The sequence below is a fragment of the Vigna angularis genome, chromosome 2 (genome assembly GCF_016808095.1).
Source record: "Vigna angularis cultivar LongXiaoDou No.4 chromosome 2, ASM1680809v1, whole genome shotgun sequence".
Classification (NCBI taxonomy): Eukaryota; Viridiplantae; Streptophyta; class Magnoliopsida; order Fabales; family Fabaceae; genus Vigna; species Vigna angularis.
In genome coordinates, this window is record NC_068971.1 from 1,351,469 (window position 1) to 1,364,427 (window position 12,959).

At 35.0% G+C, this 12,959-nt stretch overlaps 3 protein-coding genes across 6 annotated transcripts; 1 reads left to right on the forward strand and 2 right to left on the reverse strand.

Moving 5' to 3' along the window:
- Positions 1-62: 62 nt before the first annotated feature.
- On the reverse strand, positions 63-2,942 carry LOC108338438 (pentatricopeptide repeat-containing protein At2g39620). Of its 2 annotated transcripts, XM_017575321.2 has the most exons (2): positions 763-2,942; positions 563-671 (listed from the first exon to the last, which is right to left on the reverse strand). In XM_017575321.2, exons 1-2 carry the CDS (start codon positions 2,885-2,887, stop codon positions 658-660), a joined length of 2,139 nt encoding a protein of 712 aa, XP_017430810.1. In that variant the 5' UTR covers positions 2,888-2,942; the 3' UTR covers positions 563-657. The 2 variants fall into 2 exon arrangements, with proteins under 2 accessions (XP_017430809.1, XP_017430810.1); XM_017575320.2 differs by having other exon boundaries at positions 63-2,942.
- Positions 2,943-5,498: 2,556 nt separating this feature from the next.
- On the forward strand, positions 5,499-8,613 carry LOC108338439 (WUSCHEL-related homeobox 8). The gene is made up of 4 exons (XM_017575322.2): positions 5,499-5,656; positions 5,812-6,008; positions 6,488-7,018; positions 8,335-8,613. The coding sequence occupies exons 2-4, from the start codon at positions 5,822-5,824 to the stop codon at positions 8,418-8,420; spliced, it is 804 nt and encodes a 267-aa protein (XP_017430811.1). The 5' UTR covers positions 5,499-5,656; positions 5,812-5,821; the 3' UTR covers positions 8,421-8,613.
- An 80-nt stretch (positions 8,614-8,693) lies between these two features.
- Positions 8,694-12,883, reverse strand: LOC108336663 (transcription factor bHLH110). Of its 3 annotated transcripts, none has more exons than XM_052873297.1 (10): positions 12,749-12,883; positions 12,163-12,259; positions 12,006-12,063; positions 10,887-11,014; positions 10,628-10,713; positions 10,282-10,419; positions 9,962-10,042; positions 9,788-9,853; positions 9,088-9,144; positions 8,694-9,007 (listed from the first exon to the last, which is right to left on the reverse strand). In XM_052873297.1, exons 2-10 carry the CDS (start codon positions 12,248-12,250, stop codon positions 8,861-8,863), a joined length of 849 nt encoding a protein of 282 aa, XP_052729257.1. In that variant the 5' UTR covers positions 12,251-12,259; positions 12,749-12,883; the 3' UTR covers positions 8,694-8,860. The 3 variants fall into 3 exon arrangements, with proteins under 3 accessions (XP_052729257.1, XP_052729256.1, XP_017428621.2); XM_052873296.1 differs by having other exon boundaries at positions 12,157-12,259; XM_017573132.2 differs by lacking the exon at positions 12,749-12,883 and having other exon boundaries at positions 12,163-12,486.
- Positions 12,884-12,959: the final 76 nt, after the last annotated feature.

Consider the following 12,959-nt stretch of genomic DNA (forward strand, 5'->3'; position numbering starts at 1 on the left):
TGTACATTTGTTCAACGTTGTTTTTGTTGTGTACTGTATATATGTATCACAGTTCTGCACTGTGGAGTGTTAATTCAAGTGCTTAATTATCTATTTTGAGTTCTAGTTACATATTCTTTTGCTATGTACCGAAAAAAGCGAGACTATCAGAACGCTAACAACTATTTCTTTTTGTCAAACATGTTATAACAAGTTCTTATGTATTTGCATGTTAAAGCAGTGGTTTGGTTGGGATTTGCCACTATTCAGAAAGGGATGGTCCTTGCTTATGAGCTCCAACCCAACTATATCCGGGAATTTTCCTCAATCCATGGTCGGTCATGTTTGATCTTGTTCTCCTGGCATCGACCCACCTACCACATTGAGCATATATATCTGACAAAACTACATAATGAACCGCGTTTCTTGGTTCAAGTTTAAGGAGGTGATGAAGGGCAACCTCTCCTAACTTCACATTGGAATGCACTTTACATGCTCCCAGGAGGGCACCCCAGACCTGAGCATCGGGTTCTGTTGGCATTCCATTAATTAAACTCAAAACTTCGTCAAATAAACCAGCACGGCCTAAAAGATCAACCATGCAGGCATAGTGTCCCATGTTGGGTTGAAGATTGTGCTTCTCAGTCATGGAATGGAAAATGTTCTTTCCTTCCGGAATTAAACCAGCATGTCTGCAGGCAGATAATACACCAAGGTAGGAAAGTGAATCAACATGGACATGGTTCTCTTGCATAAGTGAAAAAAGTGCGAGTGCAAGTTCACCTTGGCCATTAATTGCATAACCTGAAAGCATTGCATTCCACGAGATCGTGCCTTTATTTTCCATCTCATGAAAGCATTTCTCCGAATAACCGAGTTGTCCACATTTAGCATACATATCAATAAGACTGTTTCCGACCAGGGTACTAGATATGAATCCCATTCGGATTATGCAGGCATGAAAAGCCATGGCCTCTTTTAACATTGACAAATATGATACAGCCGAAAGAACGATCACAAATGTGACTAAATTGGGCCTTACACTTTCTAATTTCATTTGGTTAAAAGTGCAAATTGCTTCATTAGCACCTCCATTGTGCAGGTACCCCGCAATCATCACATTCCAAGGTACTTCATCCTTTACATGCTTGATTAATTGAAACAAGTTTTCGGCTGAGAAAAGGTTCCCGCATTTGGCATACATGTCTATTAGAGAAACTTTTACATGCACGTCAGGTTCAAAACCAGTCTTTATAGTATTTCCATGAAAGCAGGTTCCTAGATGTAGGTCATCCAGAAGGGCACAAGCTGAAACCAAACTCACCATGGTTCCACTATCTGGTTGAACCCCAGTTAACTGTAGTGTATGGAACATTTCGAAGGCAAGACGTGGGTCACCAAATTTGGTAAACCCATTTATCAAGGTATTCCATGCCACAACATCTTTATACTGCATTCTGTTGAATATCGCCATAGCATACAAAAATAATTCACATCTAGTGTACATCGAGAAAAGGGTTGTTGCAACTGAAATATCGGACACCATGTCTGCTTTAATGGTGTAGCAGTGCACAATCTTACCTAACCCTGCATTTGAAATGTCTGCACATGCACAAACAAGAATTTTCAGAATCGTTTTATCTGGTTTCAAACCTTCATGCCACATCTCTTGGAATATAGACAACACTTCTCCAGGAAATCCTGCTTGGACAAGAGCTGATAAAAAGGCAGACCAAGCAACCAAATCTCTTCCTTTAAGACTCAGAAACAACTCTTTAGCTGTTTTCAACTCACCACATTTTGCATACATGCTCACAATAGGAGTAGCAACAACAATATCTGACATTATCCCTTCATGTAAAGCATAATTATGAAGGTCCTTCCCTTTTTCTAGGTCTCTCATCTCTGCAGCCGCTAAAAGGGAATTTACAACCGATACCTTATTCATCTTCACACGTTGTTGTTTCATTTTATCAAGTAATTGAAGCACCTCAAAGAAACAGCCATGATGCACATATCCAGCCATCATCGTTGCCCACGAGACATTATCTTTAACCTTCATCTCGTCAAATATCCGACGAGCCAAATTTACCTCACCACATTTAGAATACATATCTATCAATGAATTAGAAACCACACCAAATACACGTCTCCTAACCACATAACCATTTATAGACTTGCAACAACGAACATCCTCTAGTTTACAAACAGCCGGAGCCAAATTCAAGATGCTCACAGAATCAGGTTCCACACCCTCCATCTGCATCCTCCGAAATATTTCCATTGCTTCACAAGGGTTTGAGCTCTGAGAATACCCTGAAATCATTGCATTCCAGGTAGCAACATCCTTCGTGGGCATTTTATCAAACACCTTTCTTGCACTGTCCAAGTGACCCATTTTAGAGTACATCACAACAAGTCCAGTCCCAATAAAGACATCACACTCTAACTCCCTGCAAGCTATATCTTGGTGAATGGCAACTCCCTCATGGAAGTCCAAAGCACCAGTGCAAGCCTTCAAAACAAAGGTGAATGTGTACTTGTCAGATTCAAGTCCCACACATAACATTCTACGATACAATTTTATTGCTTCCTGGAATAAACGGAGTCTAGTATAGGCTCTGATCAACGAGTTCCACAGAATCAGTGATTTAGGTGTTGATTGAGCCAAGGTGCATTGTTCTGAGACAATTAAACGGGCATGGATTTGGAGCAAAGGGTTCAAGTGTTTGCATGAACGAAGAAGGTGAAAGTAGTAGTGATTATGGTTGCAATATTGTGGAATGTGGAGGGTCATTGGAGAAATTACAAAGGCATCGGAATGAAAATGCTGTGGGTGATGATGGTATCTGTGAATTTGAAGTGAATGTCTCGGTATTATCATTCTCATTCTCAATCTCATTGACATGGTTAATCTTTCTTTTCATTACGTTTTAAAAATGTTGGTTTTGAATTTTGTGAAATGTGATAAATTCTGCTGCATTCCAAATCAAAGTGATGTTATATCAATAAATATGGAGATGGAAGAGAAAGTCTGTAAAAAATAATCCCACTATTCTATAATATCAGTAGATATTTCACGTTTTTAAAATAATAATGTTGTCAACATGCTATAAATAATATTATGTAATAAAAATGAAGTATAAAATTAGACATGGCTTAAAACAAATTTTATATAATCTTTTGACTGCTATTTCTTTGATAATGAATTAGTAATTTTTTAACGTTATTTAGATACTACGCGTATGTTGTAAGAAAAAAACCTTCTACTTGTATTTTTAATATGTCGTGTTTTTTACTTTATAGTACAAATTTCAACTAAATTCTTGTCTAGCATAAATTTAACTCTTGAAACAAACTTCAAACATTATTTATATTCTATTTAACTAAAATTCTTACTCAAATGTTCTAGGAAAAACTGAAAACATAACCTGTTTTAGTTTTTTAATATGATAAAAATATTATGATACTTTTATTATATCATTTAATATTATAAATTATGAAAAAATTTATAAAAAGTATTGTATCTACTCGGTCTAATAAATGTGCTAAACAATGGTTCATTAAATTCATTACTTTGGAATAGTCTAAAATATGTCTATTCTAACAAATATTAACATTGAAGTAAATTTTTATTTTATTGAAATTGTTTAATATCATTTTATCAATTTTATAACATGAACTCTAGAAATGAAATAAAACACTCTCGTATTCTCTAAGAAATACTCATCCTCAATACTCATATTCATTTTTTCTAATTATAAAAATCTAAACTGTCTTACTATAAAAAAAAATCTTTTGAAGATAAATCTTTCCTTATATTTCAGTCATCAAATTACTCAAATAGTGTTGTCACGTGGATCTCGATAAAATCAAATATCAAATCATTATTTAATTTCAAATAAAATTTTACAAATATTTCTAAAATATTAATCACAAAAAAGAAATATTTTATTTTTTATAACAAAATATTACGTAATACCTGAATCTCTTATTCATCCTTACAAACTATATATAACTTTCTTAACTTAAAAAATAAAGGGTTAAATATGTTTTTAGTCCCTAAACTATTGGCTATTTCTGGTTTTCGTCCCTCTTCAAAAGTAAGGTACACTTTAGTCCTCATACTTTTCGAAACTTTGGTTTTAGTCCTCCAAAACTAACACCGTAAAAATAATGCTGACGTGGCTAACGGTAGACTGACAGAGTTCTTTATTTTTCAGCTTTTCTTCCTTTCTCTCTCCCTCGGATTATGTTACGATGACCCTTACTGTTCAACATCATTGCCTCCATCAGCCATTTCAACCTTGCCCCCAAACCCCTTCCCGCCGCTGCTCTTTCCGACGCTTCTTCCTCCGAAACCACTGCCGACGTCTTCTCCAGATCCGTCGCATCTAAGCGAAAGCGCGCAAAAGGTAACACCAACTCCAACTCCAACACCAACACCAAGCGCTGCACTCGGAGCAGAATCGCGCCTCCTCCACCACCACCGCCTACAACGCTCCCGCTGCTGCCCGAGACTCCGGTTCTGAAGAAAACAACCACCAGAGAAAGCCACAAGGACGCGCCGGTGTGGCTGAGCTTCGGGAACCGCGGCGGTGCAGGTGCGTCGGTGGATCCGTTCTGGTTCCCGGCGGCGGGAACGGTGGTGACGGTAGAGAAGACAATGGTTGGAGAATCACCAAGCCTTCTAGAACTACGCTGGGAAAAAGCATCCCAAAATAATCTTCTACCGTTCCTTCTGGCGTCATGATCATTGGCATCAGCATTGTTTCCAGACAAAATGTTGGAAGATATTGTGACCACGTCAACTTGAAGCACACTATCATTTCCTGTTCCTCTTTCCCGATTGGATACAAGAATACCTAAACGTGAAGGTATTGTCTCACGGCATGGTTCTTCTTCTGGTCCTTGAGAAGTTGCTGCTGAGTTGGAACCTTGAGAAACAAAGTTGGAAGAATTTTGGATAGATATGAATTGCATTCTCAACAGAAAAGCTGATAAACTCTGAATAAAAAAAAAAACTGTCTCAGTGTACCGTTAGCCACGTCAGCATTATTTTCACGGTGTTAGTTTTGGAGGACTAAAACCAAAGTTTCGAAAAGTATGAGGACTAAAATGTACCTTATTTTGGAAGAGGGACGAAAACCAGAAATGACCAATAGTTTAGGGACTAAAAACATATTTAACCCAAAAATAAATTACCTCTTCCTTTTCTATTTTACCCTCAAAACTAATCCCGAAAGTGTCCTCTAAAATAATAATACATTTAGCATTTTTATGTATCAAATTTTCTACATTATACAACAAATGCGTAAATTAAAATATTAAAAAGAGAAATTTTTGGTAAATAATTTTAAATCTTCCTAAAACACCTTGTCTATATAACATATTCTTATTTATCAAATAGATTATTACATTAAAATATTCTTATAAACCTTTAATTTTTTTTTTTCTTAAATATGAAATTTCTTGATTCCAAAAACTTTAGAAGGTTGCGAAATAAAAAGCCCAGAGCTAGTTAGGGACAGTGAAATAATTTGTTTTGGACAAGAATATCCCTGGGACATTCTTGCTTTTTATTCTCTCCCCGCATCGTACGCCGCCGACACAGCTTCGAGTTTTGGCAAGTGCTAACATACGCCTCTGACACCAAAGCGACGCTCTCTGCTCCCATGTCAGATCTGAAACCTTTTCTCTTCCATTCTTAATTATCTCTGCTTCTCGTTTTCGTCGTTTCATGATTAGGGTTCACACTCTCAATTAAAATTAATTATTAAATAAAAATAAATATATAAGACATTGTCCACACGTGTTTGTGTGTGATCGCAGAGAGAAGGCGATGGTGAACGTGATGGAGTGGCAGAAGCAGAGTTGGCAACCCAACGGTAACGCCGAAATGATGTACGTCAAAGTCATGACCGACGAACAACTCGAGACTCTCCGCAAGCAGATTGCGGTTTACGCAACAATCTGCGAGCAACTCATCGAGATGCACAAAACCATCTCTTCTCACCAAGATCTCGCAGGTTTCGATTCATTTTTCACCGTTGTTAATTACTTAGTTACTTGTTGTATGTTACAATGTGTGTTAGTTTGCTTTCCCTGACTCTTCAATTAGACTGTTATTAATTCAGCCATAAAGTTTTTCTCGCTCTGTGCTACTTCCAAATTGGACAAGTATAACGTGTGAGCTAATTTAGTGAAGGAATCCAAAAACAATTTTGATTATTAGCACTTGTTTATTGAATCGAAAGAGGAATATATTTTCAAGATGGTAATTAAATTTAATTTCTGTTCAAAGTAAGTGTATATTCTCTCAACCAGTTGGTTTTGGTAGTCATAGTTTGAATAAATTCTAGGATGGGTATTGTAATAGTCAGCAAACTTAACATGCATGATTTTTTTTTTTTTTATATGATTAGAGTGTAAACATCCTTCACATTGATGGTTTTTACTTTATTTAGTCGTAATAATAATGTTGTTTAATTGGTGTTTTCCGTGTCAGGGATTAGGCTGGGAAACATGTACTGCGATCCTTTGTTGGGGTCTAGTGGGCACAAAATAGCTTCGAGGCAGAGATGGACTCCGACTGCTATGCAGCTTCAGATTCTGGAGCGGATATTTGATCAGGGAACTGGGACTCCCAGCAAGGAAAAGATCAAGGAGATCACTGCTGAGCTCAGCCAGCATGGCCAGATTTCTGAGACCAATGTTTATAACTGGTTTCAGAACAGGCGGGCTCGCTCCAAAAGAAAGCAACAGAATGTGGCACCCGGTGTTAATGCGGAATCAGAAGTAGAGACCGAGGTTGATTCCAAAGATAAGAAGACAAAGGCAGACGATTTTTGGTCCCAGCTCAATGTTTCTGCTGGGCCTTCTGATAATTTAGGTTTCCAGAACCATGATGATCTGCAGTACTTGAATGACAATTCAGAGTCCAACAAACCAGATTCTGTTTTCCCGTCTGATGGGAGTTTAAGATCCACTAGAAATTTCAACCATGTGCCTGTTTTCGATGGGCTGCTATCGAACCCCGGTATGTAACTTCTTATCCTTTCTTCACGTACTTGTCTTTATATTAATCAAATAAAGGTAAGATTATTGTTTTTTAACGTTATACGTTGGAAGTGAGTTGATGTGGCACAAAAATTACAGAAAGAGGAAAAACAAAATTGTTCAGTATTATTTAGTATTAGGCCGGATCATTGTGATCCTGGACCTAGTACTTTCCAGGAGGTATGGAAAAAAATATTCTAGGCATTCAAGGGGTCTAGTTCTAGTTTTTTCCCAATCTCCCAAGTCTCCATTCCTCTCATCCCACCATATGTCAGTGCAGATTCTTATCCCCTCACCCATTCGCACCACTATACAGTTAGTCTCTCTCTCCTCAGTTATGATGATTCTAACCTAATCACATAAACTTTGGTTACTTGGGGCCACTGGTTTGAATCGACTCTCCTCTCTTCAAAACTCATCTTGTTGTCCCTTCTACTTGATCAAGACCTCCACAATTCCCCGGGCATTCTGTCACGAGGATTTTATGGATGCACTTGACTTCCCTTAGCCATCTCCATAACAACTTTTCTGCAAGTTGTTTAAGTGATCAAGCTATCTTGCCATTATTTCTCGCCTTCCTATAATAACAAATCAACACGAGAAACCCCTAAGCCCCTTCACACCCACAAGTGAGCCAATCTAACATATTTTTATCTTGTTAGAATCCTGTTGAATTCCCCTGTTAAGAGATGATATGCCCTAAGTATTCCAACTAGTTCTGGATAAAAGAACAATTCTTCCTGTCAATATAGCTTGTTCTATCTCAACTCCTGCACCACCTTTTTTAGATGTTCTTGCAGAAATTGGTATTTCTATAATTGAGAAATTTGTATTGATAATTACTTGTATTATTGACTTTCTTGGATTTGAGATTTTCTATATTTATAGGACGCGGCTTAGATCAAGTTCCTTACATCTCCGATTAAATGACGAGGCATGCATATTTATTTAAATTTGTTCTATACATCAAGTTATTTATTATTGGAAAGAATATTCGCATGTCATCATTTAAGTGTAGTACTTAATCTTACTTCTGTCATTGTCCAAAAGTCCCTTTATATATATAATATGCTTTTAATATTCATGCATCTCCAGAAACCATTTTAGCGAGTCTCATTTTCTTGTGTATTAATTTAACTAGGCTATGGAGTATAGTGATGGAGCTTGCGTATGGTGAAAATTTCCTTCCTTGTTTTACTTAATACGGAATTTTAGAAAGGGTTGCTGTATCTTCATATGCGAGCCTTTCTTTATCAGAGAAATTGACAATCAAGACTGTTATATTAATTTTTGCAGGAAATGGCTATCTTACTGGAAAAATAGAAGCTCCTGAGAATTACGACTTATACCAGCCATCAGACGACTTCGACATGGCAGGCTGACATTCATTGTAATTTCTGAGACTGTGATTAGCTGTAAAGAATTGCTGGTTTGATTTTGAGCTAGTGTGAATGAGAAAAATTGAACCAATTGAAACATGAGAACTTATAGCTTATAGTATATAGATACCACGATCTAAAATGGTAGTGGACATTTTACTTGATAATGGAATATATTTGGGAGTTCGTATTGATAGTCTGAAGTTGGCCTTTTTTATTAACGGTGTACCGCAAGCATCTTTGCGTTTGGTCTTTGGTTGGAAGAGACGTGGTAAGAATATATTATGTGTGGCTGTGGCTTTCTTTTAAATTTGAGCTGAAATAAATACATCGATGTCCTTAAGACAAGAGTGTGCCCATTTATTACAAACATGCTTTTAAAGGAGCAGTTGCCCCTGTTCATTTTCAGCATCATGCTGTTCACAATTGTGGAATTAGAAATTTCAGGAGTAAATAATATTACTTGAGGCTGAAGACAGATGAATCTGGTCTACCATTTTTACTTTCTCCGTGACTGATACGGGAACCAAACACAGTCCCCTGCTGTTTAGGTCAATCTGTAATTTGTCCCCAAATTCCTGAGGTGACACCTGCAGTTAAGAAACAAAATTATCTGAGACAAAGAAGAAAATATAATAAACCTCCTTGTTTAATATATGCTGGCATTCACCTGAGTATGATCTTTAATCGTATTAATGTAAGAGAAGCTCAGCATCTGAAACAAAGTCTACAATCCCATTATATAAAAAGGTAAAATTAGATTAATTTCAAAATAAGTAGTTTACAATCTCAGAATAAAAAGGTAAATTACAGTAATCTCAAAATGAATTACTCTCTCACAATGAAAATTTACAAGATGGTCTTTGTCTCTACTATGATACCAGTGGTCTCAATTAAATTTAAAAATTAGAATATATGTCAAGTATTGGTTGGAACTGAAAATCAAGTGGTAATGTTCCCAGTCACACTGTCAAAATAAAATTTTGGTTGCATATTTATGCCTTTTTCCAGTTTGGTCTTTCAAGTTTACAATGTTCCATTTTAGTTTCTTAAAATGTTTTTTATATTAATATTACCATAGTAATTTTAAGAAGTTAGTGACGTGGCAATTTTAAGACATGTTGAGTTATCTCAAATTAAAACAATAAACACAAAAAATCTAATAGAATGTTTGATTCTGTCTTAAGAGTAATACTTAAAGAAATAAAAATGAAACTTTAAAAATTTAAGATCAAATTGAATGTGTGTACACACACACAAGATATATATATATATATATATATATATATATATATATATATATATATATATATATATATATATATTATTTTATTTTTTTCTGCCAAGAGATAGGAGAATCAATTATGTACCCGGATTTGTGCTTGAAGAAGCTTTATATGATGAGAAGCCTCATGAAGAACTGAGGATGTGTCAGTCTGCAGATATGCAGAAAGGGAGGATCATTGTCTCAAAGGTGGTGTTTATTTACTACTAAGAAATGAAGGGTAATTTTTTTGTTCATAAGGGGTTAGCAGTTATCATACCTTTCCAAAAGGTGAAACCAGCTTTTGTAGAGTTGTAACTTTATCACTAAGCTTTGGATTTCTCCTCATTGCCACAACAAACTGAATGCAAAACAAAAGGATAGAAGGTTGAGGCTTACTGCAACACCTTGTAGTGCCTAATTTAATTAACCAGAGGCAAAAAACTGACAACTATTATCATAGTTTCTAATTCTAAGTTCAACTCATTAATGAAGCATGAATCTTTTTCTTACAATTTGATGAAACTAAGTTTCTTTGCACCCTTTTGAGAATAGCATTACTAAACACAAAAGAATAATAGTTTTGCTAATTTTACTCACTTTTGTTACATCTGAATCTTGCTCTGGTTGATGGCATTTCGGTTCCATTATTGTGATTTTGCTTTTGGGATTGCTTCTCATTTTTTTCCACAAGGACATGTTGTCAGTGTACTCAAACGGACGTTTATTTTCACATACCTGAAAACCCACATTGACTTCATATTAAGAGTTCCAAATACTTTTTCATTACAAACAGCAATCAATTTGAATCAGGGATTTTTAATCAAACTTGGCCCTTACTATGAACTATAATTTCTCAAAAAGAAATCACATGTTGGAAATTTATGTTGTTAAAGTCCATTTTTTCTGAGATGATTCAATTACAAAAGGCCAAACATAGACATACTCTTTCATATTGAGAAGAAGGGTCTTTGTCAAGCAACAATGAATGATGATAAATGTCTTTGATGCTTGGGATGGCATATAGACTACCTGTCAAAGTATTAGTCTTCAATTATTAGAAATCTTCATGGTTTTCACTAAGATACAAAATAATATTTCAACATTGTCATTGGGACTGGGAAAAGTGATGTTATAATAAGCATAGTAGGTAGAGAAAAAGGAGCTCCTAATATCTCTAGTATTGAAAAGGAAATGCACCAAACCTGGTTGATGATTGTAGTCATAAATCAGAGACTGAGACTGGCTAGGCTGTGTATTGACTCCTTCACCCATTTGGCTGTCATCTTTGAATATTCTAGACTCCATGTTGAAGCCATTGCAAAGGAAGTTACTGAAAAGAAACATGTTATTTGTACAATAACATGAAATAAATGATGCCCTAAAAGAAGCCTTTCAAAAGGGTACATCTGAAAAAACTTTTCCATGAACATTTATATTAGAAAAAATAAAAATGTATGCATATGTTCAACTGTAAAAGTTATTTCAAATTAACTTCTTCAAAATTTTATTTTTAATTTACTTATAAGCTAATGTTAATTGATGAAAAGGATGATGATTTCACTTTTCTCTGTTATGAGCCTTTTAGGAAGAAGTTTACAAAAAAAAATATTACATGAGAGCTTTTCAATGAAAAATACAATTCAACTACTAAAAAGTGTATTACATAGAAAGGGTAAGAAGTGAATCAGGATTTGCAATTTTTTTGTATGAAAAATTGTTAGTAGTAAAAGGGGTTTCCAGCACATAAATTTCTAAAACTGCGATTTCTTAATGTTCACATTTTTTTTTTTCAAAACAAATCCCTTTTACTTATATATCTCAGTGATAAAATTAATTCTGATTACTTTTTTATTTCTTAGTTTGATAATAGTCAAGGATTCTTTGGATGCATTTTATACGATAAAATTGTAAGAAACTTCATGAAAATGTGAGCTATTTCCACCAGTTTTGGCTAAAAATTGCAACTTAGATGAACAGGTCTGGTTTACTTAATTTTCTTGTATTATTATCATATTGTTGGTATTTAGTAAAACCATAAATTGATTATATAAAATAATGGTATTCTTAAGCTTTTATATTAATGATCATGTTGATTTGTCTTCAGTAAATTACTATTAAAGTATGGTTCCAAACATTGTAATAATTTACACATTGAAATTCTGGTAAGCTAAGCCTGGTGAAACTCAAATAAAGAACAAATTTGAATTCTACACCTCCTTGGTTCACTTTGATTGGTTTATGTTTCACATCCACAATAAGAACTTCAATAAGAAGCAAACTGCACAAGATATATAGTGTTTGGATTACATGAATTCACTTACGTTAGGTCGTTCATTTGCATGGAGCCCGCTAAAAACTCTAACTGAACTTCATCGTTTCCTGAATTACCAAAAAATATTCAGAAATGTCAATGGAATAAGTTTAGATGTTCAAAACTTTTTCAATTAATAGCATTGTGTTATTATTAATTACCAATACCATTGGAGTGAAGCCTAGAAGAAACTGATGATAGAAGAGCATTTCTCATTTTTGCAAGGTCAGTGGAATAAGAACTGGCCTCTGACATGTTTGGAACCTGCAGATCAATCAAGAAGGAAAGTTTGAAGTTCAATCAAATGACTACTATGTTGAGAAGAGATAATGCTGCCTAGACATGAGAAATAGTTTGTGTCACCAAGTGTTCACTGCATAATGAGTTTAATTGCTGAAAGTGATCTTGCTGATTATGTTACAGATTTGTTTTCTAATCACAAAGGACGATTCAAATTTGAAACAATTTGAAGCCAAGAAAGTTACATATACATGCACTCAAACTTCCTTCCATGCAGATGAAGAGAAAAAGGTCTTTTAATAGGTATATATACCAGCATTTGGAATTCTCATGCAATAAAGTTGGTAGTTATTAATTCACAAAACTGCATAAAGTAGCAAAGTTCATATATGAAACACTCATGTTGACATCTTGTAACAGTTTCCAAGTAAAATATGAAGAATACAATCATCCAACAGCCAAACCCTTATGAAAAATGCTGCAGAAATTGATACATGAAATACAACATAGTACCTCTGATGAAAGTGTCCTGCTTTCCTTCTACTGAAAAGTAGGGCTGGGCATAATTTACTGAACCAAACTACAGTATTATGCTTAAAAAAACTAAACTGATTTGTACTAAAAACTAATTAAGTTATTTGATAGTTTAGGTTAAAAAAACTGAACCTTAATTATTTTAGTACAGTTAACTATAGTTAACTATGTGAACTATGTGCCTTTCTCC